Below are 25,676 nucleotides of genomic sequence, written 5' to 3'. Positions count from 1 at the left end.
GGGCAGGCCACATGAGATTCAAGGTGCTGCTGCAGTATGGGCTTGGGCCAGGCCTGCCAGATCCTTCCCCCACTCCTGAGGCACTCCGTGCACTACTAATGACTTATCGGGGAGATCAGGCGTAAGGATTGTTAAGTGAGGCTATCATGTAGCCACCTCACTTAATGACCGTCATGACTTGCAACCATAATGGACAGGCTCCATTACTGTCATAAATTATAAAGTAGTTTTTCGCCCCCACTTACTACAAGTAAGCGACATATATAAGACACATTTAAGAGATCTCTGCTCGTATCCCAACTCTGGGTGTTACCTGATCTTACAAAAGAAAAATAAAACCAAGACTACTAAATAATGTTAGTTTTTCTTTATTACATTTCAAAATCTGCAAAACACAAATATCAAGCAAAGTACTTTTTATAAAAGGCATCCCATGTTGATGAGGTATCTACCTATGCAATCTGGGACACTGACTACAAAGCCATGTGAATAACTCAAGCTAAGAAAGCTGGCAAGGATGGAAAGAAATAGAAGCAAGATATTGTACATTAGTTGAGGACTCTTAATGGATATTTTGACTTTGGGTGAGATGGAGTGGTTGAATCCTCCTCCTTGGCCTTTTCCAGGAAGAATGCTGCTTTGTTCTCTTTATCCTTTTTGACACTTCTTTTATGCTGTAAAGTTAAAGAGCTCGCGTTATTATTTATTACTTTTACTAAGTGCTGGGAAAGCTTTATATCGGTTCCATTTTATAGTTGTGTCGTCGTTTTGGCAAATACATAGCCTCAGACAGTTTACTGGCAAACAGAAATACTCTTCAGCAATAGAAATGTCAAAGCGACTTATCACCAAAAGTTTTTCAGTAACAAAACTTTTAGAAAAAAAAGTTTAATTAGAAAGATCCTCTCGTTTTGGGAAAATCCTGTTTTATTTACATTTCAGGGCAAAACATCTTTGAAGGGTCAACTACTAAAGCACATGATGGCTACTTTAAAGAAAACCTGATCTGTGGGCGTGAGAAGTGATGGAGCTTTTTAACCCTTTGCTGGAAAACATTTAAGATGATGACCAAATTCCTTTGAAGACAACTAAATCGGACTTGGAGGTGGACTTAAAAATTACAACTTACAAGAAAGAGATGGCAATACCGGATCTACATGTAGAATTGAATAATCAGTCACCAATAAAAAAAGACATGTAAATAATGTAACCAAAGAACAATGTGAACTATCCTTTTAAACTGAAATATAAGACATTTACTGGAGTTAGTTCATGGAAAGTACAAATGGTCTTAGATCAAGATGACAAGAACTTTGAGAGAAGGGCAAAGAAACTAGAAGAAAACAGAATTTTATCCAAGAGATTTAAGGATGGCTGAGAGGAAGTAGGAAAAAAATGATAAAATTGGATTATATGACTATGGTAAAATAATGAGTTGCTATCTTTGGTGGTGTTTGATGATCATCTGGATTGGATTATTTCTCTTTTGGAAATGTTCAGTGGTGTAATGGATGAATTGATAATATTTAGATTACCATTTTTTAAAATATCTAAATAAGAGGTTTTCATTCCAAACGATGTTTGTTTAATAGCTTTCAATTTTTATTACTATTTTTGTAACATTTAATTATTAAGAGAGGGATGAGGAGGATTTAGACTAAATGGAAAGGATTATACAGTAATATACTGACAGGTATTTTTATTAATTTTTTTAGATCTTTATTAATGAATAAGATTTAGCTATAGAAAATGGGGTGAGGCATGGAATGAAGATTTGGTTGTTATTTAAGAGACAGCAATAAATTATTAATGTTGAATAGTATCTTGCTGCAGATTTTGAGGGAAGTTTTCTTTTCTTACCATTTTTGGTGGTGTTTCCTTTCTACACTTTATCTTTTTTAAAAAAAAAAAACATTCTTGTATTAGGTTCCTTGTTAGTTTTATCTGTATAGTTCTTAATAAAATTACTGAAAAAAATATACATGTCCCAATCAACAGTCAACACAAAAAGACATAAATTACCTGGAAGAAAGGCACACCATTAGTCTGAATACGCAAGCTAGTCTCCAAGAAGGATTTTTCACTGCAAAGGCTCTCATTAGTTTCTCTTATCTCTTCTTCGTCCAAAGAATCCTTGGGACAGACAACAGTTAGCAGTGGCAGTGTAGATAAACCATTTCTACATGTTAACTACACAATAGAGCAGGAGCAATCCTCTGTACAGTTAAATCACTCTACAGCAACCTAACAGTTTAAGCACCACCATTGGGAGAAGCAAACTATTTCTCCATCTTTTACTCTTTGTAGTTACCTCATCCAAGACGTCAGTCTTCATGGCTTCAGCAGCCTTTAGAGTAGATGTCAGCTCCATCTGCTTTTGCCTTAATTTTTCAAGCAGGAGATCGCGTGGTTCTGTTTTCACTACCGTCACTGGGTAACAGTAGTCCTTCCGCTGTGGAGTATTTCCTTTAGTAAAAGATCCATTTAAGAGATCATTAAGGCACTGTACTACACCACCCTACGACCACAAAGCCACCCTTTTCTTATTGGATTTCACAACTGATTTGAGGTAGCTCTTCCTCTTTTTTTTGACTCCCTCTAAAGTCTGCAGGCCTAATTTTTCCCCTCCAAATACCTGTGGGGAGATCCGTTTTCAGATCCTCAGTCAGGAAGCCGTTAATCTGAGTTAAACCATCCTCTGCTTCTTTAAGGAGCAGGTTTTTCTGTTCGGTAAGCACCCCTCGGTCATTCTGCAAGCGGTCAAGAACCCTCTTGAGAGTGACATCTTCAGCCTCTTTTTGTCTCTTTATGTGGTCTGTCACTTTGGCTTCTGATGCGTTACACTTGTCATGGAGATCCTGGAAGCAAAACATCTTAAGGTATTATGTTAAGAAACCAGATCTTCAATATTATAAACTGCAGGTTTGACTGAATGAAACTTATTGTACTCAATATATGACAAGAATTTATGGTCCCTTCCAAGTATATGAACCATCATTATTTGTAGAAAAGAGACTTTTGGGTGTGGGAAAACATGGATTGGGTCCTTCTTCCAGGCTTCCCTGATTAAAGCCATCGATAGCTATTCCTGGGAGAATACATTGTACCATATGGTCTAAACCATAGGTATCAAACTCGATCGCGTCATGGGCCGGATCATGACGTATTGTGATGTTTGTTGCCTTTGCGGAGCAGGGGTGGGCGTGGCCTGTGCACGATGCATCTGGCCCACAGGGCGCCCATTTGACAGGCCTGGTCTAAACAATTATATACAGGTAGTCCTTGACTTAAAACCATTCGTTTAGCAACCATGTAAAATTAGAACAGCGCTGAAAAAAATGACTTGTGATCAGTCTTTCCACTTATTAACGTTGCAGTATTCCCAGGGTCACATGATCAAAATTTGGATGCTTGGCATCTGGCATGTATTTATGACAGTTTACACCAGGGGTGTCAAACTCGATTTCTTTGAGGGCCAGGTCAGCATTGTAGTTCTCCAAGGGTGATGCCTCCTGTAGCCCCCTGCCGGTCAAAACGGGACCCCCCACCCAAATGTCCCAGTTTCGCTGCCAGAGACACCGCAAGCCAATCCTTTGCTATTTCCAGGCTGACCCCATGGATCAGATTTAAGCACCCCGCAGGTCGGTTTAACACCCCTAGTTTACACTGTCACAGAGTTCATGCGATCACCATTTGTAACATTCTCAGCTGGGGAGGAAGCCAGATTCGCTTAATGACTGCATGATTCCTTTAACAAATGCAGTGATTTACTTAACAATTGTGACAAAAAAAAAAGTTCGTCAAATGAGGCGCAACTCACTTAACAACTGCCTCGCTTAGCAATGGAAATTTTGGGTTCAATTATGGCCACAAGTCAAGGACTATCTGGATATACCCGCCATAAAATTCTATGTCTAAAAGGTCTTTGATGATTTAGGTGTCACCAGGTTGGAAAATTTAGAATTACCTTATACAGGTTTTGTAGGTGCTCGTTCTGGCTTTTGAGAAAAGCTCTTTGTTGATCAACTACGCAGCCTATCTCTGCAGTTGCCATTTCAGCCCAGCAAGTTGTTTCTTTGCATGTGTTTCTCAAACTACTGCTCAGATTTTTAGAGTGGTTGTCTGATTCCAGAAGTATCTTAACATTATCATGGCTGGACTGTCTGATCTCTTGGGAAAGGTCATCCAGAGCTGGAATCATCTTGTTCTTCTGAGAAGTGGTAGAGTTGACAAGGCCAATAGTTTGCCTAAAGAAAAGGATTTAGCCACAGATTATTCAAGCGTTAATCTTTGTGCTTTATCACGTAGGCTAAGACTGAAGCAGCAGCCAAATCAGCATTATACCTCAACTGCTAATTTCACCAAAATTTATTAAAGTGTCCAATCATTCTGGAAGAGTCTGCTATGGCATTATTTTGGCATAAAAGTGGGGAAACATAAGGTATGCCATTTTCCCCCCAATAAAAATGCTAAAAGCAAATGCATGCAAGCCTTATTTTAATTTGAACACCCTGAAATATTTTTTAAAGTGCTGCCCATCCCTCAAAGATGTCCACCCCTGCCTTTGATTGTCAGAAGTGTTATTGAGATGGAGATCAAAGCCATGCATAATGCATAAAGGCAGTAGCAGTTCCTAAAATTGATAGTCAATAAAGGGGATTAGCAAAAAATATATTTTATTATTTATTTCAATTGATATTGAATGAAATAAAATTCAAATTCTGATTTCCCAATGTCTACCTTGACAATACAGTTATGCAGGTTTAGTCTGAAGCAGGGCTGCCCTACAGGTGCTTGAGTCTATGATAAGGAATGTGAGTTTTAACCCAAGAAATATCGGAATGAATCTGACTCCCAAGAACTGCAGAATAGAATAGAATAGAATTCTTTATTGGCCAAGTGTGATTGGACACACAAGGAATTTGTCTTGGTGCATACGTTCTGAATATTAGAATAATCTTTCAAACATATTTCAGAAAAAATAAGTTTAAAAGCTTCCTTACACAATTATATTCTCTTGTACATCATTAATATTTTTCTTTAGGTTTCCACCTTTCTCTAGGATTTGGTTGAAGTTCTGCTGAGCGTGGTGATCGAGCAGGCTTAGCTGATTTTGCAGCAAAGCAATAAGTTGGGCTGTACCCTAGTATGAATCAAGGAAAATTGAAAAAAAAATTACTAAGGAAAAGTATACTAGTAAAATAGTTTTAAAGCATGCAGGAAACTCACATTTATTCAAATGTACTTCAGATGCATTTTTCAGTTAATAGTTAATGCAGAACAATAACTCTTATACATCTGAGTATTTTATTTTAGAGACAGTTCAGGAAAAAAAAATCCACCTTTCAGGAGATACATGGGATGAAAGATTCTGCTAGAAATCGGCAAAAGTCAATTTTATCCAATCTGCTTCCTGGAAGAAGCAGGCTCACAAACCTAAAATGGAATTTATAGATAACCACAACTCTACCTCCGAGTTACTATGAAGGATGAAACAAACATAGAAATATAGTACTGCTTATCCTGATTAGCCCTTTTTCAATAAGCAGATTTCCTCCTCCTTAGGTACAGCTAAATTCCTCTCCGCTCCTACATGATGTGCACAAGAAATGACACATTCACATTTCTCCTTGATCTACTTGAACACATTTGACTTGGCATGTATTATGTGACTTTAAGAAGAAATGCAAACAATGTTAACATCCATATTACTAGAAGGCATTTGTGCACATGAAGCTAATGTATATCCCCATGTTTTCCTCTCATCCTTCTTTGTTTGGTTGCAAGTATTGTTCTTACAATAAAAGAAGTAGAAATAGAAAATATAAGTGGAAAATCAAAACAAACAACTGAACTTTTATAAAATGGAGCTGATCAGAACTATGTATACTGTTTACTATGGGACTCATTGCTAGAAGCCTGCAGGCAAGCCAATTTTTGTGTCGGTGATGGAAACAGAAATATAATGTTTCAAAGAGCCACTAAGACCATGATGGTGAACCTATGGCACGGGTGCCACAAGTGGCACGCGGAGCCATATTGGTGGGCACGCGAACTCAGCTCTGGCCAGCTGATTTTCGGGCCTTCTGGGCCTACCGGAAGTCAGGAAACACACTGTTTCTGGCCTCCGGAAGGTCTCTGGGGGAGGTGGGGAAGGCTGTTTTCACCATCCCCAGGCTCCTAGAAAGGCTCTGGAGCCTGGGGAAAGCAAAAAACAGGCCTACCGGGCCATTGCGTGCCAAAAGCGGGGGGAGTGCGGGAGCGTCATGAGTGCATGTGCGGGGGGGGGGGAAGAATTATGGGTGTAGGCACGCACATGCACACATGACTCCCCCACACTCCCCCTGCTTTTGGCACGTGATGACAAAAAGGTTAGCCATCACTGCACTAAGACAAGGGTAGAGAACCCACTGTCCTCCAATTAGTTTCAAGTGCAATTCTCACAATCTTGTGTAATGTCAACTGGGCATAACAGCAGCAGAAGTCCAGAAAACTAATTATCTGTCTCTTAAGACGGTCACACTGGACCATATGTTAACATGCAATCATGATCACCAGGATAAAGAAAGGAACAATGCCCAGCAGAGCCAGCAGAACCTAAGTGTTCCTTCAACAGCATAGCAATCCATATTTCTCTAAGATCATCACCCCACCACCCACTTCTATTCTAGCGCACTATGGACCTCCTATGGACACTGACTTGGATCATTCTTGGGCTACAAATGGAAGAAATACCGTTTTCTGTGCCATCTTGGTCAGTTCCACTTGTTCTTGCAGGCTCTCATAACTATTCTGAAGTTGAGAAAACATTTGGGAACTGTCTTTCTGTAGTTTACTCAAAGCAAGAGAATGCTCATGGAAGAAGGTAGCCAGGTCTTCTTTGTAGCCTGTAATCTTTCAGTCAGAAAAAGAGGTCACATCAGTTTTCAAGGGCACATTGATATTGATTGACTTTTTCTAAACAAGACTAGTCTGATGGGTATATATGTGTTGGAAGTTTTTTTAAAAAGAAACATGGCAAGTTCTATTCATTTAGGAGGGAGTACAGGTGTCACTGCATGATAACATGTCAAGGCATGTGTGATAATATCATAACAGACTCCAGATATAAGTATGTAAGTCACAGGGTTTGTGTTGTGATGTCACAATAATACATTTACCACTCATCCTTCTGCCAAACACATATGAGCAGATCTGAGATATTTCAGTCTTCTTCAATCTGGAGTTATCCAGATGATCTAGAAATATCAGGGCAGGTGTTCTAGTTCACTCCAGCTGGAGAGTTTGAGATTGACACAAGCTGTCCTCGAGATCAGGTAAGAAAGAGGATCCAACTTCCAGATGCTCAAGAGGCAGACAGGGCAGGGAATTGGCAGACAGCTAGCTCATTTCAAAAGCACTGCCTGTTTATAAAGTGTTCATGCGGGAGAAAACGTTTTGCCTGCAGGAGAAAATAGGGAATGTTCCTTGGCTTTTCCTGTCAGTAAATGGAAGAATTCTGTTTATACCATCATCAATGGCAATTTCTCCAAAGACAAGCATATGATTGAGGGATCTCCATCTTAATCACCTCTAAGCTCCATCGCTCTAGACAACCGTGACTGTTCATGCCTTTCCTAAAGGGGCAAAGCATGAAACTGCTGAAACTGGAATACAAATGAAGTGGTTTACATTGCAAGAGGGAAAAAGGGCCCCAATGAAGGCTGGCAACTTGGTGGTTCTTCTCATGGATTGGATTAGGTTGAAAGGCTAAAGCAGTGTTTTGTTCAACCTTGGGAACTTTAAGATGTGTGGACTTCAATTCCCAGAATTGCCCAGCCAGCATGCTGGGTGTTGAAGTCCATATATCTTAAAGTTCCCAAGGTTCCTAATCCTTATGCTAGCATTCAACAATTATAGTACTTCAAGGTATGTTTATTACCATTTCTGCCAAGGATGAATTTTTCTTGAAGTGTTCCTGCAGCTGAGAGTTTATACTCTGCACAAGTTGCACAACAGGAGTCAGACTACTTAACGCCTGGTCCAGTCCAGATGCATGTTCCTCCTAGAAGAACAGACAAGATAGTGAACTCATTGATTCCAACGAAGAAAACATTAGAAACCCAATCAGAAAACAGAATTGCGGAAAGGCTAAAGACATTATAATTGCTCCGAATTAGTTATTATTTCTCACACGTTAGGAATCAATAAGATCAATTTAGTCCCAAGCTTCCTCCAATGCAAGATGCTTTTCCAAGAGCTGACATGGCACCTAATAAATCTCCAGTGAAACTTTATTGAAGACAATAAGCAAAAATACTCACAAATATGCCAAATACACAATTTTCTGTTCCTTCTTTAGAATTGCATTCTGACAGCATTTTTATTTCTATTTGCATTTTGCTGTAGCATAGGAACTTGCCCCAAGTTTCTAATCATCAAATTTCCTAGCTTTTATGCTCATGACACTGGATGAAGAAAGAGTGTGCCAAAATCGGTCTTATTGTAGTCATAATAGTATTGTAGTCTACCTTGTCTTCATTTGAAAACCACATGGAACTTCCAACTCTGGGTAATCGGATCCTTCTTTTGTTTCTGGCTTATACTTTAACAGCAAATACATTATTCTACTTTATGTCACTTGTACTTACGATCATTTTCTGCAGGTCATTTTTATTTTTGGAGGTCAGTGTGTCCTGAGTCAGCATTTTTTCAGCAACTAGGGACACTTCAGTAGAAACCATTTCCTTTACCGAAGTGAATGCCGCATCTATAGCTGCTGTGGTAACTCCAAATGCTGAAAAACTGGTGGATAGAAGATCATCTAACAAGAAAAAGACGAGTTATAACAATTTAGCCCAGTCCCTTCTTAGTAGAAGGCAACAGTGATTTGGTAACTGTTTTGATTTCTCAAACAAGTCTGAATCAAGGTTTTGGCATGTCAGGTATAGGTGTGTGTTGACTTTATTGGCATGTGAAGTTGAATAGAAATACTTACTAACTGAGGAGGTGTAAGAATTTAGCATCTCTTGTTGATTCTGATAGTTCTTTCTCACAGAGCTCTGGATTTTGTCAAAAAGTATATTCATGTGATCCATGAAGGTCTTTTGAGCTTCCACATTATGCTGCTCAACTGCTTTCTTCCGATCTAATTTTGCATGCAAACCGGACACATCCCCGGTAGTTTCTTTAACAGTAGTAAGCAGCTAAGGCAAAAAAAAAGATTGATAGTCTTTAAATATCACCTCCCTCCCTCCCCCACTCTCTCTTACACACACACACACACAGTTTTCCATTACATTTTAAAGTATAAACTAAGAGAGGGGGTTACAGAAATATTCTTTCCAAATTTTGCCTGTTTTGGCTTTTGTATCTTTTTAGGCCATGAGTCCCCAATCTTTCCAGTTCCGTGGACCAGTAGCAGCGGTGGTGTATGTGTATGTGTGGTTTCATGTGTCCACCACTTGTGCAAATGGAACTTTGTGCCTGGCTCCTAACGGGCTGCGGCTCAGTACCGTGTTGCGGACTGGGGTTGGGGACCATTGTTTTAAACTATTAATTGAAAAAGCTTCTACAAAATGTCCATATCGCCCCTCATAGGATGTACTCTTTTCTGATTGACAAAGACATTCTGACTTCATCAAGAATGACACTAAAAAGTCCAATATTCCTTCAGAACTGTAAGAGCTATTGAAACTCTTAAATGGTCTATCTCTACTTAAAATACAATTGTTTTAATCTAGCAACCAATCTATTTTTAAAAAACAATATTAGTACGTCATATGGTCTGACCTTGGTAGCAGTGCCATGAAGTTTTTCTTCTGAGCTCTCTAAAGCTGAGGCCACGTATTCTTCTTCAGCAAGAAGAACTTTTGTGATATCCAAGTCTTTCTGGGTAACTTCCAGTTCCATTTCCCTGGATTGTAGGATTGCCTGGCACTTTTCCATTTCACCTTTTTGTACAGTAAATAACTCTGTAACCTGCGTCAAGACAAAATATACCTGTAAAGATACAGGCCACCTGCAGTCCAAGTACGGCCTGTAAGGGCTTTTGTATGATTGCTAACTCTTCCTTCCTACTGATCGTGCAGGAAAAATTGCCAAAAGCTGACATGGCTTTTTCATTCATATATGTAGTACGTACATACATACATATACATTATACATTTGCATGTGTGTAAGTAAAATAATGCTTTTCTAACTACAGGTAGTCCTGAAAGTACAGACTTCAGGCCACAATTGAGCCCAAAAATTATGTTGTGAAGTGAAACATTTGTTAAGTAAGTTTTGCTTATTATACGACTTTTCTTGTCATAGTTGTTAAGTGAATCATTGCATTTGTTACAGTAAGTTAGTAACACAGTTGCTTGTCAGAACGTCAGAAAAGCGGATCACATGACCCAGGGACATCGCAACTGTTATAAATGTTAACCAGTTGCCACGCGCCTGAATTTTGATCACCTGACTGTGGGGATGCTGCAATGATCATAAGTGTGAAAAACGATCAGAAGTCACTTTTTTCAGTGCCATTGTAACTTTGAATGGTCACTAAATAAACTGTTGTAAATTGAGGACTGTAGTAGTTTTTCTGACTGCTGGCATGTTTTTTTAAAGGTACTACAGCTGCTTGAAGCAATATTCCATCTTAATTACCACCCCTATTTCATATTTCTGTTAATTGTATTGTTTCTACTTGGTAATGACTTTCAAACTGGTAGACCTACAAAAAAAAATTAAGTGATATTGGATTGAAATTAATAATTTAATTCAAATAATCTTGAAAATTAATATACAGTTCAGACCAAAGAGTTAATGGTAGGCTTTAATGGATAAAGTGCTGGAAAAATCACACAACGTTTTACTTTTATATCTAACGGTGGCACGACTATATGCTCAGCGCTGGAAATACCCTGTGATACCTACTATAGAGGAACATTTAGTAAGGTGACAGAACTGGCAACAAAGGTTAAATCATTGGCTCTTGTGAAAGGAAAGCCACTCAAGAAATTCATCTACAACTGGAAGATTTTCACATTATTAGTTTTGTGAAAAGTTGAGCATGCTAGAGTTCCCTAACCATCTGAAAATCATCCCAAAAGATAAGAGAAATGTACTGGGTTCACTTACTTTTTTCAATTCTTCCTCCATGGCTGTGATTTTCTCAGTATAGTCTGCAATTTGCTCTTCTTGAATTGTCATTTTCCCATGAAGAGCACTAAAAAAGGTCAGTTAATGTTAACAATGATGTAGTCTTATTAATCCCGAGCCAAACAATGAAATAATTTTAAGAGCAAATAGGAGAAAATAGCTGTTCATTTCTGATCACTAGATGGTTCTCTTGTTTTTCAAGCATGCTTGATGCTTGAAAATTCTTCATATTGCTAACTTTTGATAGCCATTTCTGCCTGAACTATGAATTTATCTTATTGCTATTCATTTAACACATTAGCTACTGCTTATTAAAAATCTAAAAGCAGTTCACAATAAACAGAATTGACCATTTACACTAAAGTCAATGATATTATACAAGTGTAAATGATCCTATAACTTACCTCTTAACAATTGAGCTAGGAGCTGTATTCTGTTTTTAGCTATACCAGGCCTTCTATAAAGGGGAATTTCTTTTCAGTTTAATTGATAAATCTTGCAGTATATTAGTTATACCTGAAGATGCTTTGAGCCAAGAGACTTATCAAACAGTCAACTTATTCCCCCATTTCTATCCTTTGTTTCAGTTATGTTCAAAATTCTATAGTTATTCATGTTGCCACATTCCGTCATCCAGATATTTTTTCCTTTTCCAAATATCAGATTTTATCTAATCATGTCGCCACTTCCCTTGACTCTGAGTGACCATGCTTAAAACCTTATTTTGTTGCTCCTCACCTCAGTTCATTAAAGAAGGAATAAGTGGGACCAACCAGTATATATTTGTTGTGGCCCCGCCCTCTGAGCCTGTCCCATCGGAGGAAGAAAGCTCCGAGCATTAGGAAGAGGAGTCAGCCAGGCCTCCCTCTCCAGGCCCCTCCCCTCTGGCACTGTCTCAGGTGCCGGCCGAGGGAGAGGAGATTAGCAGGGAGACAGGTGGCTCGGATGAAAGCGAGGGAGAGACATCATTCCTGGACGCACACCTCCGAAGGCGTGATAAACGATTGCAGCAGCTCAGGAGGCGTGCTAGGGATTAGAACTGAGTCACTGGACCACACCCCAGAGACTATATAATAGAGGGTGGTGGCCAGTGATCCTTGTGACGAACAAAAGTAAACCTTGGATAGTCACTAAAGCCTCATCCGAAACTGTTGAGAGGAATAATAATTCTTGGACTCTTGTACGCTAAGTATATTATCTTTCTGTTTTCTGTGGAAATAAAAGCACTTGGCAGACGGTGTGTATATTGCTGCCAAGTTGGAGATAAAGACCTGGGTGTGTTCCAAGTGCTTCCTTAACCCTCGGCTGGCTGTGTTTGTGTGTGTGTGTGGACGGGGACAGATCAATATTCTGGTTTTTATCTGGACATCCAAAAGGTTTAAAACCCAATTAGCTTGCTATCAAATTATGCTCTGGGGAATTCCATTACATTTGAACCTTTGACTTTCCTTTCTTTTCCAAATAATATTCAGTATTCTATAGTCACCAAGTATCTTAACTCACAATGACTGGGGATTTCCCTCAAAAAAAAATTTTTTTCCCTCCAAAAAAAAAATAAAAAATATTACTGTATTTCAATATACCTCAGGGTTTTCCTCCAAAATGTTAGAACCTCATTTCTCAATCGACAACTCACTACCTAAGCTTATGTTACTGAAGGAATTATTTTTTATAAATCTGCTCATAATGGAATGTTGCTCTACTCTTCTGAAAGTGGCCCTGATTAGCATCATCCAAGTTTTTTCAATAAGAAATGCTAGCTAGGCTTGCTTTGGAACAATAATGATGTATGAGGCAAAGGACGTTCTCTCAAATGTGACATTTGAGCAACATCCTGTCGCTCTACCAGATTCCTACAAAGGAAACACAACAGTGCGTGATCTTGCCTGACTGGGGAGAGATGGTGCTTATTTTTATTTTTATTTTATAAAATTGATTGTAAAATTGGTCATGTTTACCCTAAGCTGCCAGTCTTTGTGGAGAACCAAGTACTCACTCATAATTTTCCAGAGAAATATAGACACCATTTTTCTCTCGTGCTGCAGTAAGGTCTCGTTTTAAGCGTTCAATCTCTTCGGTATATTCCTGTGAAAAATATCAGCACAATGGTGGAATGTATCTTCTGAAGCATCTGGAATCCATAAATTCCATAAACTTATATTTTTGGCCTGGCCAGTTAAAAAAATCCAATTGACTATCATGCGTTCACACTGCAAGGCAGCAGGGAAAATTTAGAAAGCATTTATACTTAATGAAGGCATACTGAACCTTAATGAGGGCCCGCTTTGTGAGTTTCTGATTCACTTCAGGCTTATTCATGATATTCTTTGCCCTGTGAGCATACTCTAGAGTACTCAGAGTTTCCTGTGGTACAAAAGACAAAATAAATTAAAAATATGTGAAAACAGAATTAATTTTAAATCCTTTTAAAAGTAAAAAATGCTGAGCGAGTCATCTTTTTGTAGCCACTTCTGTATAAAAGAAAAATGAATTGTTGAAAAATACAAGGAAGTTCACTTCAGAAATATCTTGCTGGGTTTCTCTATAGAGAAATGGCATTTATTGTGATTTACAAAGCATTCTACCAACTCTTTTTCTGCCCTGGGAAAACACTGTTCTGAAAGATGGCCTATAACTCAGAATTGCTGTGTTCTCATCATTTATTTTTATTGCTTCACTGTTTTATTATTGTTTTATTTACATTTTTTATAATCTTTTACTGTTGTAAGCTGCTCAGAACTGCCCAACGGTGAGATGTGCAGAAAATTTAATAATAATACTATAAACCAGAATAGATCAGGACCCCAGTAATAGAATTTTTATTGACTTTTTTATCATTATGTCCCATCAATTCAGTTTTAACCCTTGCAAGCAAAATGATAAGTTTTTCTCCAAGATAGGCTGTCCCCAACTTGTCCCATCAAGTCTTCCAATGGTACAGCCATCCCTGCTGTAATTGAATCCACCCATCTTAGTGCTGATTGTTCTCTTCTTTCGCCTTCCACTTGTTCAAATTATTCTCTAGAGATCTGTCTTCTCATAATGCTTATTAAATCTTATAAATTTCTAAATGTAATTTCATCTGGAAGTCCGACAGATGTCACTCATAACACATTACCTGAAAGAAAACACCTTACCTCAAGATTGATTGACGCAGGAGAAACAGTTGCAATTATACATGTTTTTGTGCGTCCTCCGAGAGAGTCCTGTAGGATTCTGGTAAGTTTTGATTCTCTGTATGGAACATGTGGAGTTCTTTCAACAAGGGCAGTAATAACTCTACCCAGCGTCAACAGAGACTGATTGATATTTCCAGCTTCACGAGCTCTTTTGTCAACTGCTCCAGAACGACCTATGTTCTCACTCCCTGCCAGATCAACCTATAAATAAAAAAACAACTTGTCTGAGTCACAATCAGTATGTATAGTCACAAGGAGAGGTCTATAAATTATATTCAGCTTGGTAACCAACGATTACTGCTAACTACTAACCAGCTGAAAATCAACACAACTACATCTGAGGGTATTTGGATTTACAATTCCCAACAAATATAGGTAATGTGGCCCATAGTTTAGGATGCTATGATATGCAGTCAACCCAACAAGCCCTCTATTACACCATGAGGTAAGAGGAAAAGGTGCCTGCATTACTAGGCAGAAATCTGATGATACAGAATATGGGATTAAAATGTCAAATCTCCAAAAATGGAATTCAAATGGAAAGACCTGTTCTCTCTATCGTCCTAAAGGGCAGGACATCCACTAGCATTTTTAAAATCATAACAAATCCATTTCTTGGTTTTGTGACAGTCTGTTTACTATTGCAATGTAACTTCCCTTCAGACAGTGGCCAAAATAACACGATCTGATATTCTGCCATCTCTGTATTATTGAGCATAATCTGATGTGGTGCGATACCATGTGTTGAAACTCACCAAGTTTAGCTTTCCAATTTTCACAAGCTCTTCTCCATCTGTTGTTGTTTCTTTCATGTGCAATGTGATGGAAAACACTGAATGGGACCTGCTATAAATTGAGATAACAGAGTCTTAGGAGGTCACAGTAATGAACCCCACTATTTGCAGCTGAAATAGTTCCAAAGGTTCTGTATCATTCTTACTGAATTTGTATCCTGCAATATTTGAATGACACTAAGCAAATGATTGCCTAACAATGGCAAAACTGCTTATGTAAAACCTGCTGTTGAGGCTTTCTAAAATATTTTGTTTCTTTACCTGGAATACTGATTCATGTAAGTAGCAGCTGTGGTTCTTTTTGCTGCTCCTCTTTCTAGGATTTGATAGACTTCATCCTTGTTATGTACAGTAATTTCTTCTAAGCCCTTGATTATTACACCTCTCTGTCAAAAGCAAAATGTTGAAGTTACACATTCTAATTCAGAAGTTCATAACCTTGAAGGAAGAGACACATATGCTTTTTTTTTTTTTAACCTTGTTACGTGGGTCATCAAACAGTTGCAACCTTTCCCCAACATCTGGAGTTGGACTCAGAAGATCAAACAGCTCCTCATTATAGATTTCCAACAAAGAAACTTTCACAGAAAATTCTGTACCATTCTCTGCCAGTTTTTCAAAAATTTGATGCAAGGTACGTGGAATTACACCTGCAAGTGGATCCTATAGAAAAATAATATCACATGTATTAACTGACTCGATTTAGAATCCAGGAATTCAGCCTTAGAATGTTAGCAAATAAGTATGAGCAGATACTCAAATAAATCAGGGATTTGAGGTACCTGTTAGCACGTAAGAATGTGTCGGCATTATACTTGGAAGGGACTAAAATGTTTTTACCTCTTCCCATGTATATTCTTCATTAGGTGATCGCTCCCCTTCCATAGTGAAGGTCTTTCCTGTACCGGTTTGACCATAACTGTATAAAGGAATTTGAAAAATTAGCTTCAATAATATATTTTAGAGTACAACAAAAAATAAACACAATACTCACGCAAAGACAGTGCAGTTATAGCCCATAAGTACTTCATCCAAAATTGGATATACAACAGACCGGTACACATCAATCTGTTTGGCCTGGGCTCCAAAAACCTGTTTTATTGAATAAAAGAAACTGTTTTTACCTTGAGACCAGACATAAAAATGGACTGAAGTCACACTATCTCCTACCTGAATTGGAATAATCTAGCGTACCAGATTAAAACTTTGCAAAATGAATATAATTCAGAAGTTTCCTTAGAGAGAAGTTCAGACACAATAGTTGCATTGTTCAGACACAAAAGTTATACCGTATTTTCCGGCGTATAAGACGACTGGGCATATAAGACGACCCCCGACTTTTCCTGTTAAAATATAGGGTTTGGGCTATACTCGCCGTATAAGACTACCCCTCTTCCAACGCACACCAAATAAAAATTAAAAAACATCAACTGGCTCACCCACAATGTAAAAGCAGCTGTCCTAGACCCAAAATGGCCCCTGCAACAAGCAGGAACCTCACACAGTCACAAAAAGCCCAAAAAAACAACTTTCACACTTTACACACACAAAATTCCACATACAGCTTTGTGAGATTTTGTGTGTTTGTGTAGTTAGAGTGAAACACTACAGAAACACACTAAATCTCAGAAAGCTGCACAAATATTATTTTATTTTTATTTTTATATGAAAGCTAAATTTAAAACTTCCTAAACTTTAAATGGTTAAAAACCCCAATTAACTATTTTTTTAAAGCTCCCAAAGGGGAAAAAACTTACCCAATAGAACAGGGGTCTCCAACCTTGGCAACTTTAAGACTTGTAGACTTCAACTCCCAGAATTCCTCAGCCAGCTTTGCTTTGCTGGCTGAGGAATTCTGGGAATTGAAGTCCACAACTCCCAGAATTGCTTGATTGCAGGCAGGGAGTTGCTTGCTGATGGAATGGATTCAGGCAAGCGAAGCAAGGCAAGCGTTGCAACTAGCAGCTAAAGTAAGCAAGCTGGAGGGGGAAAACTTTTTTTCTTTTACATGGCTCTGGCGATCCCAACTGAGTTGCCTGATTAGCAGGCAACTCAGCTGGGATGGTCAGAGCTTGGATCGTCAGAGCCATTTTGTTACAGGAGAATGACACCCGGCGTATAAGACGACCCCCGACTTTTGAGAAGATTTTCATGTGTTAAAAAGTCGTCTTATATGCCGGAAAATACGGTATTTTAACACGTGCTTTGTTTACCCATTCCACTAAGCTTTAAGGTGGCTTGTCTGGGTTGGGTTTAGTATAATGCATTAACTGATCCATATTTTACAAATTGTACTTTATAACAAGAGTGAGCAACCTCACACACTAACCTCTAGTTTAAGGCTTCTTTTTATATGATCCAAGCTGCTATGATTTGTTCAACAAACCATTGTTTGAAAACAATGATGCATGACTCCAGCCATGTGTTTCAGCCTTGGTCATGTGCAATCCCTCCTCCCTGCTGAATGAGACTGAAAACTCTTGCTTTTATTTTTAAAGAGCCATGGTGATGCAGTGGTTCGAAGGCAGTATTGCAGATTAATTCTGCCCACTGCCAGAAGTTGGATCCTGACCTGCTGAAGATTAACCTAGCTTTCCAAAGTCAGAAAAATGAGGACCCAGATTGTTGGGGGCAATATGCTGACTCTGTAAACCGCTTAGAGAGGGCTGTAAAAGCACTATGAAGTGGTATATAAGTTTAAGTGTTATTGCTATTGCTAAATATAAGATTTAAGGTTAACAACCCGCCACCCTCCCCAAAAACCTGGTATTTAAATCTATAGCCAAAAAGACTACCAGTACTTATAATTTATAAAAATCAAGACAATATTTGCCTGTAATCATCTTATTTAACATAGAGACATGCGCAGGGAAACAAATTCAAGCAATTAATTGGAGCCAATCAGTTCAAGATGAAGAAGCAACAAAAGGAGCTAGTCCCTCAGCAGAACTGATAAAGTGAACTTTCTGTCCAGTTTTAGACAAAAATCTGTATTGATTATAAACAGCACTGGCTGCTTCCAAACTACTTATAGCAACCATGCTAAGAAGCAGCAACTAATTTCTATGTGATTTGTTTTTTAGGAACTTTTAGATTCTCTACTTAATGATGGAAATTCGTACCCCTTCAGTAATTAAATGTCCATTCTGAGGTTTTTTTCTGAATAGATGTGCAAAGTTAACTTTTTATTATGGTATGCTGTAGAACAGGGGTCTCCAACCTTGGCAACTTTAAGACTTGTGGACTTCAAAGATTGCTGAGGAACTCTGGGAGTTGAAGTCCACAAGTCTTAAAGTTGCCAAGTCCAAACAAGGAAACTCTTTTAAGTTCAGAATTATTAAGAAAATGGGTAATCCATTTAATTAAATGGGCCACTGATGTCAGAAACTGAATACATTTCACAATTTAAAAAAGTTGGCCTCCTCTAAGAATCCTCCCTTTACTGGTCTTCAATTCCAATAATATTGTCTTTCAATACATCTTTCTGATGCTACCAAGATGTTCCTCATTATCTCTGCAACTAACTCTACATTTGCATTGAAATCAGGGGTGAAATGCACTTACCTTCGCTACTGGATTGCAAATGTGAGTGAGCGCGCGCGCTACGCTCATGCACGCCTCCTCCACACATGCGCAGAGGCTTCTGCACATGCACAGAGGGTCAAAAACAGAACATAATGATGTCTGGGCAAGTGGGCAGAACCTCCCACCGCCAGCCCTACTGGATCGTGCGAGCTGGATAGATACGGCTGGATTTCAGCACTGATTGAAATCCAAACTTCTGTTTCGGATAAAGATTGCTATATTGAGCTTTATGTGAAATTATATCAACATGTACAGTTTTTTTTCTTTTTGTTTCTCTAATAAATATCTTTCTTATAACACATATTTGATATTTATTCTAAAAGAGACCTCCCCTGTTATATCTTTTGTATACATAAGATGCAAGTTACTGTTCAATTTGTAAGCTATCTAATAGGGTCAGAACTGAGATGAAGGGAAATCTCAGCTGAAGTGCATCCTTTCACATACTACCAATTGAGACACATCAAGGAGCCTGGCTTGTTTTTAATCCTTTAAAATGAAAAGGAAATTCTAATCGGAAAGCTCCAGTTACTCAAAATGGTAACAGGAAGAGCTTGAGGCTATAAACATAACATTGAAGCCTAGCTTGATAATATATTCAATGCCAAACTAGCATGAGTTTCTACTCCTAACAATTCCTCGGGCTTTCAGCACGTCTTTTTGACTGCTCACTACTTGCTCCTTGTTAGTGAAGGTGCCAGGGCTTGAACATGGAAACGACGTCTTTATTGATCACCCCTCAGTATCTATGGTTCATTTTTGCCTTAGCCTTTTATGCAAGTGTAGTTACTGGAAATTGTAAACATGATGCTCCTAAACTGCCAAACTGGGGGGAAAGGGCCCTAAACATTCCTACTAAGCAATAAATAAGACTTACCATATCAAATGTATAGGTCTTCCTTGTTTTATCAGCCATTCCTCCAGTGCGAACAATAACTTCTTTTTTGCCACTGTCACATTCCACTATAGAGTAGGAATTAGCTTTGCGCTCAGATACATTGAAGGGCCTTTAAAAACAGTTTCCCATATGTTATTTGAAGTAAGTTGTTTAAGCCTAGTTTCAAATCAGCACAAGGCTTATAAGCCGGTTTCCTTTGCTTTTGAGTTAAGTTTAATTGAAATGCATGCAGTACCATAAGATTCCAAAACCTGGAATCTAGTATTCCTGCTTGAAGATGGAACTGAACAGGATCCTAGTATAACATCATAACCACTATACCACACTGGGCTTCATTTGTTCCGATATTGTTCCTATACAATATGGATCGTCATGGATCTGAGGATAGGTTTTATACATAATTCATCTGAAACTTCATCAAATCACAAAAATCTTCAGTTTGAACTACAGGCAGTCCTCAACTTACAAAAGTTCATTTAGTGACCGTTCAAAGTTACAACAGGAGTAAAAAAAAGTGACTTATGACCATTTGTCACACTTATAACCATAGCGCATTCCCATCATCACGAGATTTACATACGGATGTTTGACAACTGACTCACATATATGACGGTTGCAGTGTCCTGGGATCATGTGATCACTTTTTGCAATCTTCTGACAAGCAAAGTCAATGGAGAAGCCAGATTCACTTAATAACTGTGTTACTAATTTAACAACTACAGGGATTCACTTAACAAACGTGGCAAGAAAAGTCATAAAATGTGGCAAAACTCAATTAATAAATGTCTCACTTAACATAAATTTTGGACTCAATTGTGGCCGTAAATCGAGGACTACCTGTATTCAGTCAAGGAACCAATCATCACTGTATGAAATTTCACATCTAAGGCATAGATTGACAGAGCAGCTCTTATTTTTTAGATGGGATCCACATGAAGCCATCAAATCACAAAGTATCAACACAAGACTGAATCATTACAAATATAAAAACAAATATATCTTGGCCCCAAAATTCAGAATGAACAGATCTAGTGATGTTACATGGGATTTATCTGGAACCACCATGAAACAGCATATAACTTTCTGTATACTGAAGCATTAGTTACATTTTTACATTTGATGCTATAACGGCACAATAATGTGGATGGCAAGGGGCCGATACCATTAAATATTCTTTACAGATAAAACCCACCCAAAACTATTGTCAAACAACAGCAGTGAAAGACACTTAGGATTTCCATGATGCAAAGTAATGGAGCTGAAACACAGATTTTTAGATTTTGAAAATCCTTACATATGAGCCATTTGAAATTAGGATCAATTTATAGATGGCAACTATCTTCACTGCCTGAGCCAAAAAATTAACATATCTGGCCATTTTGGATGTTATCATAACATTAATAACCTTCAAAAGATAGACGACACATCCACCAATTAATTTCAAAGAAAAAGCATAGCTGTAATTACTTCAATTCTGCCCACAGAACATACTACAACCACTTTGATTTTGTACTTCATGATACAATCATGGCATAAAAATAATTCTTTGGCATGGTTCATCAAAGACTCAGTTAACCAAAATCTGTTCATTTAAAATATATGTACCATTTACATTTTTAAAAAAATTATATGGTACAATGCTTGAGCTGGAAAGTTTTATATCAATATCAGCAAAAATCACATCACAACAAAGATCTTACACTTCATATTGCATAACTCCACATAAATTCTCTTCAGATTCAAGCTTTAGCCTCATACCAGTGCCCCCCAAATGCAGCAAATTAATTAGGCTCTTGTTTTAGCCCAAAGACATCGATATGATTTGAGACTCTTAAAACAGATCTTTACCCATATTAGATTATACTGATTTTTATATTTTGTATTGTTAGTCTGCTCAGTAGGTTACCTAGAGAATATCTACTGATTGGCAGCCACCTAAATGTGATAATTGTTTGCCCATCCTGTAATGTAGTCAATGATATAATCATTACAAAACTTTCCAGCTCAAGCATTTACCATATCATTTTTTTTTAAAAAGCCTAAATACTACTGTGCTTTTTTTTTAATTAGAGTCTTCAACAACTATTACCTTAGCTTTTTACATCTTTATAGAGCGTGAGGGTAAAAAGGAGTCTGTCATTGGTCCCAATTCAAATACATCCAAATAAAGAAGACATGCACCGGTACATGAAATAACCTCAGTCCATACATAGCAGGACAATTATGTCTGCTCAATAATCTTTTGTCAAGCTAAAGATGTTCTCCCCAGACTGATTCCGCTGCCTTCATAACTCTAATAAAAAAACTAAAAAATAAATAAAATCCCACCTTTGGGAAGCTGAAGACTACACTTAATGGTGAATTAAGTGCTATTGTTTCCAATGGAAGGTACTCTGAATACATACTCTACATGGAGCCATAGTTCAAGATGCATGATAATAGGGCTTTACTCCCCCCGCTTTAGTGAAGTTTAGGAATATACGGTACTTAATGATGAATACACCCTATTATTGTTTCCAATGGAAGGTACTTCCTGAAGGGTAATGAACACTGTGGGTAGAACTATTGTTCAAGAACACCTGGTAACTAAGGGGACTTTACTCCTACTCAAGCTTGTCTGCAGAAATCGTGGGCGCTCCATCCATCACTGGATGTTTTTAAGGAGTCTAGATAACCACTTATCTAAAATGGTATAGGTTCTCCTGCTTGAGCCGGGGGGGGGAGGGGGGGCTGGACTAGAAGACCTCCAAGGTCCCTTCCAGCTCTATTCTATTCTATTCTAGTCCTATTCCTAATTCCATTCCTATTCCAATTCCATTTCCAATTCTATTCTATTTCTAATTCTATTCCTATTCCATTTCTATTCTATTCCTAATTCCATTCCTATTCCAATTCCATTTCCAATTCTATTCTATTTCTAATTCTATTCCTATTCCATTTCTATTCTATTCCTATTCCTAATTCCATTCCTATTCCTATTTCCATTCCTATTCCTATTCCAATTCCAATTCCATTTCCAATTCTATTCTATTCCTAATTCTATTCCTATTCCATTCCTATTCCTATTCCATTTCTATTCTATTCCTATTCCTAATTCTATTCCTATTCCTATTCTATTCTTATTCCATTTCTATTCTATTCTATTGTATTCTATTCCTATTCCTATTCCATTTCCAATTCTATTCTATTCCTAATTCCATTCCTATTCCAATTCCATTTCCAATTCTATTCTATTCCTAATTCTATTCCTATTCCATTCCTATTCTTATTCCATTTCTATTCTATTCTATTGTATTCTATTCCTATTCCTATTTCTATTTCTATTATTTCTATTTCTATTCCTATTCCTATTCCATTCTATTCTATCCTATTCCTAATTCTATCCCATTCCCATTCCCATTCTATTCTATTCTCTTTCAACAAGCGGCATTTCGATTGTTACGACCGGGGAGGAACTAGATCCAACATTGGCTCATCTTGACAGCATAGCTGACGCAGCCACCCACCCACCCTCGGGAGCGCGACTCCTCCATCCCGACTCTGGACTCTTTCGAGGAGCAAGATGCTCGTCCTTCCTTCAACGCGATCCAAGCCGAATCCAGGCCAAGTAAAGAAAATATCCACGGCTGCAGGAATAGCCCGGAGGTTAATTCTGATCAAAAACCGAGAGGGAGGTTTTTGGGAGGGAGGAAGGAGGACCGAAGCGAAGGGTGGAGGATGCTATGCTGCCTCGTCAGGACTTACCTGCACCTCACCACCACCTGGATGTTCTTGCCTTTGTCCTCTTTCTTGGCGCAGGCGAACGAACTCATCGTCGGTTCGTCCCGGGATCAAGTTCGGAAGGCGAGAGCTGGGGACAAGGGACAGAAGCAAGCCGGGGAGGGAACCGGCGCTTTACCCACAGCGCGCGGGGCAGGTCTGAAGCATCCGCACTCCCGAAGGGATCCCTTCGAGAGACGAGAGAGAGAAAAAGAGGAAACCGCTTCAGATAGTCTTTTCCCCCCCGCTTCGTCACCCCCGCGGGAGGAGCGCGCCAAGAGCGAAGCCGACCACTTTGAATAGCTCGCGCGGCGTGTCAGCCAATCGGCGGGAAGCTACGAGGTTCGCAGAGGTCCATGGGACTTTTTTTTTTTTTAAATATGCATGGGAGCCTGCGGGGGTTGATGACATCATCACTAGGCGACGTAAGGGATTCTGCTGATTAGATAGATAGACCTGTATAAAAAATAGGTGTCCGAATTGTCTTGCTTTTATTTATTTATTTATTTATTCATTTATTCATTCATTTATTCCTCGCTCGCGGAAGACAAAGCAGAAAAAGGGCTGGCCAATGACCATCGGGGGAAAAACCAGATAGCAATCTTTCTAACCCAGGTCTTATAGCCATAGGAATCTTTCTAATGCACGTTATAGAGCAGGGGTCTCCAACCTTGGCAACTTTACGACTTGTGGACTTCAACTCCCAGAATTCCTCAGCCAGCAAAGCCGTGTGGGCACTGCATTTACCTGGCATCCAAAACGGGCTGCGTAGAGACTCCTGGGAGGGGGAGGGGGAGGGGGTGGGTGGGCCAGCCAGTCCTTGCAACTACCAGTTCAGCGAACCAGATGTAAAATTAGCATCCAGTTCACCTGAACTAGTCCGAACCGACTGAATCCCACACCTACACACGTGCCATAGGTTCACCATCACGACTCTAATGGCTATGTTGTATTCTGAACCATACGTTATTTTAATTTATTTTACTTTTTTTTTTTTACTTTTTTTTTTTATTTATAAAAATTTAGGTATATGGCCATCCAACTCATTCTCAATGACTCTGAGCAGCTTACAAGGATAAAAACCCAATACAAATATAATGAACAGGTCTTCTGGGCCTTGCAAAAGAATGCAAGATTGGGGCCCAATTTTATCTCCTTTGGGATGATGTTCCACCGTGAGGGAAATCACCATGGAGAAAACCCTTTGAGGGGGGAGGCAATTAATTTTCCCAAGAGGCCACATGAGAAACTGGGACACTGTTGCCCATCCCCCTGATGCTGCCCTGCCCCTGCCACCAATGTGCATCAATGTCCCCGGTCCCCCTCATGCTGCCACTGACACTCACTACTGACATTGTGTGCCAGACTGGGACTGCCCACAAGCCAAATGTGGCCTGCAGACTGTAAATTGCTCAAGTCTGTGCTAAATGAACCTCCTTAGGGGACTGGTAGCATCTCCCTACTCTGGTGGATTTGGGAGTTGTGAGCGGGAAAACATGGTCCTTCAGATAACCTGGTCCTAAGCCATATAGGCTTTGAAGGTAACAACCAGCATCTTGAACTGGATGCAGAAGCAAACTAGCAGCCAATGCTACTCCCGCAGGAGAGATAACACATGAGCACATCTAGGCTTTCACAAAGCTATATGTGCTGCTGTATTTGAACCAACTGAAGATTCCAGGTACTTTTAAAGGGCAGCCCCATGTAGAATGCATTGCAATAATCAAGATGGGAGATGACTAAGGCGTGAGTGGCTGTGAGCAAGAATTGTTGATTCAGGAAAGGGGGTAACTGGCACACAACTCACAGTTGCGCAAAGGCACATAATTGAAAAATTACCTGCATGGAAAAATTACATTGTTTATTATATTTTTATGTTGTAGTTTCTAGGTGTAGCTATAAATGTAAGTTTTTGGCGTGGAAGGTGTCCATGTAATGAACCAAGTAGTTTACAAGAAATAAAGTAAGCGACTATACTACAAGAACTTGGAACTAATTTATACGTGCATTTATAAGACTTTGTTCTGTTTTGTTTCAGCTGGAATGCCACCATGAGTTATTGCTTCATCCCTGCCTTATACTCTAATAGCAGAGGCGTGGTGCAATTTTCATTGAAGCAAGATTCATCAGCCTTTGAACAGCATGCTGGAAATCTATTTGCAAAAGGAGATTTTTTTCTCCTTTGATAATTGAATCGTAGGAGATATTTTGCTGCAACCCCCTGTCCGATTCAGGAATATTGACATAATGTATATAATTCAGGGGTGAAATCTAAAATTTGTTACTACCGATTCTGTGGGCGTGGCTTGGTGGTGGTGGTGGGTAATGTGACTG

The 25,676-nt window shown here is 38.9% G+C and overlaps 1 protein-coding gene across 1 annotated transcript; it reads right to left on the bottom strand.

Annotated features, from left to right (window-relative positions):
• Positions 1-352: 352 nt before the first annotated feature.
• On the bottom strand, positions 353-24,121 carry KIF11 (kinesin family member 11). The gene is made up of 22 exons (XM_087871704.1): positions 23,328-24,121; positions 19,563-19,692; positions 16,095-16,192; positions 15,941-16,019; positions 15,578-15,763; positions 15,362-15,486; positions 15,062-15,152; positions 14,265-14,507; positions 13,396-13,491; positions 13,124-13,212; positions 11,107-11,194; positions 9,772-9,960; positions 8,978-9,185; positions 8,631-8,803; positions 7,922-8,044; positions 6,736-6,894; positions 5,004-5,143; positions 3,968-4,247; positions 2,636-2,858; positions 2,312-2,466; positions 2,023-2,133; positions 353-674 (listed from the first exon to the last, which is right to left on the bottom strand). The coding sequence occupies exons 1-22, from the start codon at positions 23,393-23,395 to the stop codon at positions 549-551; spliced, it is 3,180 nt and encodes a 1,059-aa protein (XP_087727830.1). The 5' UTR covers positions 23,396-24,121; the 3' UTR covers positions 353-548.
• Positions 24,122-25,676: the final 1,555 nt, after the last annotated feature.

Source organism: Pantherophis guttatus, chromosome 6 (assembly GCF_059756535.1).
Source record: "Pantherophis guttatus breed Tessera chromosome 6, ASM5975653v1, whole genome shotgun sequence".
Lineage (NCBI taxonomy): Eukaryota > Metazoa > Chordata > Lepidosauria > Squamata > Colubridae > Pantherophis > Pantherophis guttatus.
Note: the sequence above shows the minus strand (reverse complement) of the source record. Positions and strands in the feature narration are given on the sequence as shown.

Bases quoted from the DNA above. Each gene is read 5' to 3' on its own strand.
- KIF11 (XM_087871704.1), bottom strand. From the start codon at position 23,395: ATGAGTTCGTTCGCCTGCGCCAAGAAAGAGGACAAAGGCAAGAACATC. The intron at 15,153-15,361 runs GTAAAGAAACAA...CTCAATTTATAG, and splicing joins TACATGAATCAGTATTCCAG to CAGGTCCCATTCAGTGTTTT. The intron at 13,213-13,395 runs GTTCAGTATGCC...TATTTTTCACAG, and splicing joins CAAAGCGGGCCCTCATTAAG to GAATATACCGAAGAGATTGA.